At 34.7% G+C, this 7,313-nt stretch overlaps 1 protein-coding gene across 2 annotated transcripts; it reads right to left on the bottom strand.

The window, feature by feature from the left end:
• Positions 1–1,232: 1,232 nt before the first annotated feature.
• On the bottom strand, positions 1,233–6,580 carry LOC111372223 (G-box-binding factor 4-like). Of its 2 annotated transcripts, XM_022994448.1 has the most exons (4): positions 5,808–6,578; positions 5,639–5,710; positions 2,211–2,240; positions 1,233–1,727 (listed from the first exon to the last, which is right to left on the bottom strand). In XM_022994448.1, exons 1-4 carry the CDS (start codon positions 6,234–6,236, stop codon positions 1,647–1,649), a joined length of 612 nt encoding a protein of 203 aa, XP_022850216.1. In that variant the 5' UTR covers positions 6,237–6,578; the 3' UTR covers positions 1,233–1,646. The 2 variants fall into 2 exon arrangements, with proteins under 2 accessions (XP_022850216.1, XP_022850217.1); XM_022994449.1 differs by lacking the exon at positions 2,211–2,240 and having other exon boundaries at positions 5,808–6,580.
• Between the last annotated feature and the right edge of the window lie 733 nt (positions 6,581–7,313).

Here is a 7,313-nt window from a genome sequence, read left to right on the forward strand (position 1 = left end):
TCGGTAATGACATATCAAAAATGTTTTGGGCATTTTTGAAAACTAAAAAACAGAAAACGGCTGGAAAACAGCAAACCAAACCCGCTCTAATCATTTCTTTTGCTAGGTTTTTATGAATAGTCTCTATGAAACCTTTTTCAATATCATTGAATATCAGAAATTCACATTGTTTAAACCTTTGTATTAGAGTTTAATTTGATATTAAATTAAATTTTGTAATTGCTGTCCTTATTGGTGAGCGACTTTACGCCGCACGTTTACTCAAGTTTTGTTTGTAGACGTCTCCCAATTTTTTCTATGGAGATTTTTTTCCTGTGCATCAACTTGGTACGCAATTTATTTATTTATTTATTGTACTCTGGCTTTGCCCCTGCTTGCGTGAACATTGGAGTCGATGGAATGTCGCATATGACGTGTTTCTTGAAAATGCAACATAATTGAAATCTTCACATTAATTAATTCGTGTGTACTTAGTAACACAATTTCCTTAACTCAAAATCCTTCTATAACGTTATTCATGTGTTTACACTATATGCTTGCATGCATGTATATAGCTGATTGAACTCCGTCCTGTATGGCAAGCTATCTATTTTTCACGTCAATTGCATTAATGACATCTAAATTTGAAATAAAATTAAAAATTGATTGAGGTTTTTTATAATTTGGTGACCTCCATTCAAATTTACACTATAATAAAACATTGTTAACCACTAAATTCTATGGTTGTTTAGGATGGCATGTCATGGTTGGCTTGCAATTAGCAAAATGGATTGGACGAAGCTGCTTTGCATGGACGATTATTTGGTATTGCTAAACTTTTAGTCACTTTATTAAATGCTTCTTTGTAATTCATTTCGACATATTGAGACCCTATTTGCTGGCCATCCATTTCAAATAAAAATATTATTTTGAATAGTGAATTTTTGAAAAAATTGTGATTAAAAAGTATGGAAATTTTTTTGAGTTTATAAGTAGAATATTTTATTGTTTGAATATATAGTATAAAAATAAAAATTCAAAAGAATTAGAACAAACAGGAGTTGAATAACACAAACCTACATCTCAAAGTGAATACCAACATTTAAAATGAAAAAATAACAATTTTAAAATGAGACAAAGTGCACAGATGTTTAGAAAACATTGTATCGAAAAGTAACCCAATCCTCTCATTCCATCGTGGCATGTTAGTAGGGAGGAAAACTACACTGTATTATGGAACCAAACAAAAAAAAAAGCGTTAAAATTCAATTTATTCGACTGCCAAGACTTGTCCTGTATAACAAACATGCACTTAGAGGATACTATTTATCTTTATGAATAACAAAATTTGAAACATAAAATGAGTTTGAAAAAGGAAACACTGGGCATTATCAAAATGATACAGAATACATACACTCTAAGATCCTGAATCCATTTACATTAACATATCCAAGGTACTAAATACTTGTGTCTCCTCTTGAGGGAGTTCACCAGTCTTCACTCAATACATTTACAGGAACTCTGCTCTTGAAAAGTAACGATACGCTAAGGTATATGATTGGACTGAAGAAAGCTTCTTTCTGCAGACGATGCTAGCTTTTTTAACATCGTTCAACGTCACAAACCGAGCATTTGAATCTCATCTCAAGCATCGTGCATGAAAATGATTACCATTCCATGGAATGAACTCTACGCAGGACGCATGGAGACCTTCGCCTTTCCACAACTGGGATAACTTTCTCCATTAGCTGCATGAGAAATCAACTAGAATATCAGTAATGCAGTTGTTTCCACATAACAATCCCCAGCAAAACTTGCTACATTCTCATCTTTATATATTCACTTTGTTTTCAAATTTGTGCGTAGGAGAGCCTTTTCTGGGGAATCTTTTCACACCTCTTAACTGTGACTTATAAATTTGTCGTTTTACTGTTTTTGTCACTCCATTACTTTGTGACAACTAATTAAAAGCAGCCCAGCAAGATAATTATGACATTTAATGGATTCCACCTTCAATTTATGTCTAATTTTGAGGAAGGATTGATATCAAAATCATGCAGCCTCTTGATGATACAGTAAACGAAAATTTTGAGGATAAAGTTCCTAGCAGTATTCTTTTCTCTAATTCACAACTAAAATGGACGACCGGACACAATATTAAGCTTTTCAATGATCTTTCACAATATCGGGGAGCGGTAGAAGATTATATAGGTTAGTAGTATGTTTGATACCTTCTTAAGCCTCTCCTTTTCGAACTGTTCCTGGAATTAGAAAATTCATTGAAAAAATATATTTGTAAGTTCAAGGAATTGAATAAACAAGAACACACGTACATGGTTCATTGACACGTTTCCAATCAAATTTGACTAAAACAATCAAGACATACAAGGTATATTTTTACAAAAACAAATATTAAAACTAAAAAGCAACCAAACGATATAAGCCCTGGGACACAAGGTTGTGTGCAGCACAAGAATATACCAAAGAAGAATAAAATTGAAAAAAAGTTAAAAGTCATTAAAATATATAATCCTCCTTTACTTATCAACCCAGTGTAGAAAACCATATATTTTAATCTAGAAATTAAGACCACGATTGAGCAGGGAGACATTGAAAATATTTAGACCTGTGCCAAAAACAGATTTGCCACTTCCAATTTTTGAAAATTTGTGGAAGGCATAGAAATGATTAAATAACATAAATATAAAAAATGGAACTTTACACATCAAAAGGCCAACCGATACATAAAGTCTTCCTGACAGCATCATATTTGTAACTAAGTTTACTAAAACAGCCCCAATAACAGCAGCAATAAAATAACCCTTATTCAGAATGAATTTGGGGTCTGACACATAATCCTTATTCACCCCTCCATTTACTCCATCAATATGTCTAATTAAAAATCCATTGCACTTGGATACTTTTCAACGACAACAAACCATGCTATTTATATCTACCTTACCCTCATCAAATCTATTGTACCAGGAATGCATCACAACTAAGAAAGCCAAAAAGCGGCTCAAATGTGCGTAAAAAGAAAACCATTGACAATTCAAAACCATGAAGCATACCAGAAGAAGCCTTTCAATCTAGGTGGTTCATAATTGAATGTAGAGTTAAAAAATTTCTCCTTCTCCAAGAAAGATAACAATAAATCTGAAGTAAATGTATCTATGATTCAACTCACTGATTACTTTCAATTGCATTTTGACCACTGATATATAGGATATCAACAACCTAACCAGTATCAGCAATATCATAAAAGCACTTAGTTTCATTAGTCAAACATTACATCAAGCGCCGGCACATCATTGCCACCAAGCTAAAATCAAAAGTAGACTACCTATTGCATCATAATGCCATTATAGCACAAGTGATGACTGTGTGTGGTCCACATTATATCGATGAGCACATAAAAAGATACTTGCAGTGTTGGTTTAGGAGACGTGGATACAAGTCGTTTCTTTTAAAGGAATACAAAAAGGGAAATGTTATAAATGCTAACTTTTAATTATAAGTAATCTATAAATGTCAAGATTCTAAATGTGGAAGTTGGAGAGCCACAAAGCCTATAAGAACAAAAAGACAAAAATACAGTATCACCATCTTTTTTCATTTCCAATACCTTTAAAATAGGAGTCCATTTCGGTTCAGCACAACATATATACGCTGTTCAGGTTGGTCCGAGGGCTCTAAGCAAACAAAAACACATAACCATCCACGTATTTTCTCCATTTCCTTTTTTGGTAACACAAATTAACAGTGCAAATAACCACTTCCAGGAAAGAGCATCCCGTGTAATTCTTAAGATCTCCTTCCCCCTCTCTCAACTAGTTCATTCAAGGAGGGAACTGGAAACAAGAGTATTCTCCTATCCCCATTTTTGCTATTCATCAACTCACACCGTCCATCTCGATCCCTGATAGTACCCCCACCTTCAACACCATTAGTTCTCTCTCTCTCTCTCTCTCTCTCTACTTTGATTTGGTGTCGTATTGTCTTGTTAGGGGTCCATTAAAATATTTCTGAAATTCGAGAACCAAAACGAGTTGTGTTGAATTAGTCTCCCCTTTTGATAATTCATATTTTGTTTGGATTTTTTCTTTTTGTAATGTGGTATTTACCCTAACCTGTCAATATAACTTTTTCATTGGAGTTTATACTTCTTGATATGAGTTCAGGCTGATAGATTTGTGGTGGTTAATTGGCAGTGCAGAGATGCAATGGTTCGAAGGTGGGGTTGTGTTGGCTGGTACAACCATTTCTACTTGTGGCTTTCCATGTTTGTGGCCAATGGCGGTTCCTTCTACTCCAAGAAAATGTCTGAAAAAAACCTGCTACGAAACTACTGAGCAGGGCCAGAAATACGATAAGTAGATATAGAATATTTTTGGTGTAGAAAGTCTCAAATTCAAGATCTTCCGCTGTAACGGGAAAGACATTCCATCTTCAAATTATAGGGATATATATTCTAGGTGAATCGGCCTTCAGATTCTAGATAATGCCATTTATCTAATGTAGCCTGCTTTATTAGCAGCACTACTCATCTTCAAATGTGTAAACTCACTTAAAATCTAAGTTGCATTTGCAGTGGAAACAAATCCAACCACAAAAACCACACAAGCTAAAGAAACTTAATGACAGTTTGAAAAGGGAAAATCTAGTGCAGTGGTAGGCACATGAACAACAATTAGACAGCAAAACGAGCATTGATTTCATCTATGAATCACAAGCGTTCTAAACTACATGCTTCTCATGGAAAGGGGGGAGAGGTAAATAAACCTGCCGTTGAGGCATTTGATGTATTTGATAGCACGTGTCTTGTGGATAAGGCACACCAACAGTATCTTGAGATCAAGATGAAAAGAAAGCATACAAGACATCTCCACATTACATGGCGCCGTATCCAACAAATACTATCCACATTTACTGGAATATTCCGACAAAATGAACTTAATTCACAATAGAAAGAGTGACAAGTCAAACACTGCGAATCAACCAACGGTAATAAGTATCTTTTCCCATGCATCAATAACCTCAATCAACAAAGAAGATATTGTGCAGGCATCTCATGGTATTATTACTAAGCCTAAGAGCTAGTCATCACCTGCAGAATTTGAAAAGGTTGCAAACAAGCTAGTTTGCGACCATTTTGCAGAACCATAAGTTGAAACAATCACCGGAAGCAATATAATTAAAAGAAAGTAACGTGCAAAACATCGGTGAGGAGTAATTAAGCAAACTCCAGACGAAGACGGAGGAACTCATTGTGATATTCTTCTAACTGCAAAATGCAACTATTCATGACATACTAAGACAGAATCTCAATTAGTCCCTGTTTGGCCTCCATTAAAATTATAATTCATTTTTCTCTCTCTTCTTATCAACTATACATTATCCAATAAAATAATATTATACATAATCCCAAAACTATTTCTTATTTTTTTAACCACACATTCTTCAATAAAACAATATTCCAACCATTAAAATTTCAAATAATGCGATCCAAACGAGCACTTTGTCACCTTCCTTTTCACTATTTTTATCTCCATTCATAAATAGAGAACAATCAGATTCAGCAAATTGATCACTGTCTCAAAAACTATCATCCTAGGTCTGCAAAACTTCAAATCAATACGATGAATTCAATTGCTATTACCTTCTCTTTCGTTAGCTGGTCATTCTCTTCCTCTAAACTCTTCTTCCTCAACTCCAATCCCAATATTCTTGCCTATAATCACAAAAAAACAAAATCAATTCAAAATTAGAATGAAGTATAAAAATCCCACCAAACAAAACTGCAACTAAGAAATTTAGGAAAATCCCACCTGCATTCGCGCCCTTGCCCTGGCTGCAACTTCCCTTTTCTTAATCGCCCTCCGATCTGTCCTATCCACCGGTCCCAACGAGCTCAGACCATTCTTTTCTCTCCCTTTCCCATTCCTAGATCCTCCAACATCCACCACCGGCAAAGGTTCTCCCATTCCCACTACCGGTGAATGCCCCTCCACATCCACCCCTACGCCCACTCCCATTCCCTCCACGGGCAAAGACCTTCCCGCATCCACCCCTACTGACACTCCCATTCCCATCACTGGTGAAGGCACTCCAAAATCCACCCCTACCGCCATTCCTTTTCCGAACACCGGAGAATTGTCATACACGTAAATTCTTTCAAGCTCCCTTTCCTCCCCCACCTCCAAAAAGTTCTCCTCCACCGCTCCTGCCTTCGCCAAAAATTCCTCCAAACTCATCATCTTGTCTCGAGCCACCACTGTTGTCTCCTCTTCGCTGCCTCAATTTTCTTAAACAAAACCCCCAACTCCTTCCTTCCACGGTTCCGGGCTCGTTCGCTCACTACCCCTTATCGCGCCGACAGCCACGGTTGCAATCTCTGCAATCGAGAAATTACTCAAATTCTTCGCCTTTACACACGCATCCTTTTCTGATTACTTTCTGATTCATTTTGGTATGATCAGAAACATAGTGGGACGTTGGATGGGATTGTTATTGTACGTATATGTGCATGTATAGATTTCTTACAGTAATGTCAGTGTGTCTGTAAACGTGTCGATTGTGTGTGAGAGAAACTTATAAACAATGTACAAATAGCTTTATTCAATTATATTTTCATGAATTCAATTTCTGTTTGTTGTAATTTGACCCCAGTCTCTCGTTTCACTCCCATTAAATTATTTTTTTTTATTTTTTATTTTTAATTATATAATTTTTTATAAAATAATATTATACGTAAATTAAAAAATTTCAACCACTTATTTTAAAAATAAAAAAAAATAATATTCAACTTATTTTCATTTCAAAAAATAAGAGTCAAACGAGGTTCTAATTCTAACCGATAAATATATGGTCAATAAAATATATACATAAGTTTATTGATTATATTATTTTCTTTTTAAGTTATATTACATTGTTAACACAAAATTTTGGACAATTGAGTTAGCAAAACTTATTTCTCTGTCTACTCATGAATTTCTACCAAATTTATGTTAAAAAGTAATTTCATTTCAGTTCAAAGAAAGACACGAAGTTTTAATCAGTTGAATTCATAAGGAGACTCTTCTTCTCAATTAAAGAAAATGTCTGTATTTTCTTAATTTTGAATTATATAACAAAATGGGATATGTTAATTTTTACTATGTCAATTAATAGACATATGTTTACTTGAATATAATTTAAAATAATGCTACTTATCTCCTATGAGTGAATTGTTTCAAAAATCACTTAATTTATACCACTGTCACGGATTGCTCACTAAACTTCAACATGCTACACACTGCTCACCGAACTTCCTCCTTTTGCACTTCATCCATCAC

Source organism: Olea europaea, chromosome 23 (genome assembly GCF_002742605.1).
Source record: "Olea europaea var. sylvestris chromosome 23, O_europaea_v1, whole genome shotgun sequence".
NCBI lineage: Eukaryota > Viridiplantae > Streptophyta > Magnoliopsida > Lamiales > Oleaceae > Olea > Olea europaea.

What these genes read in the sequence shown, in the direction of transcription:
- LOC111372223 (XM_022994448.1), bottom strand. Translation starts at nt 6,236, where the DNA reads ATGATGAGTTTGGAGGAATTTTTGGCGAAGGCAGGAGCGGTGGAGGAG. An exon ending in ACCAGCTAACGAAAGAGAAG is followed by an intron (nt 2,241 to 5,638) that starts GTAATAGCAATT and finishes TTCTAATTCCAG; the next exon opens with GAACAGTTCGAAAAGGAGAG. An exon ending in AAAAGGAGAGGCTTAAGAAG is followed by an intron (nt 1,728 to 2,210) that starts GTATCAAACATA and finishes TTTCTCATGCAG; the next exon opens with CTAATGGAGAAAGTTATCCC.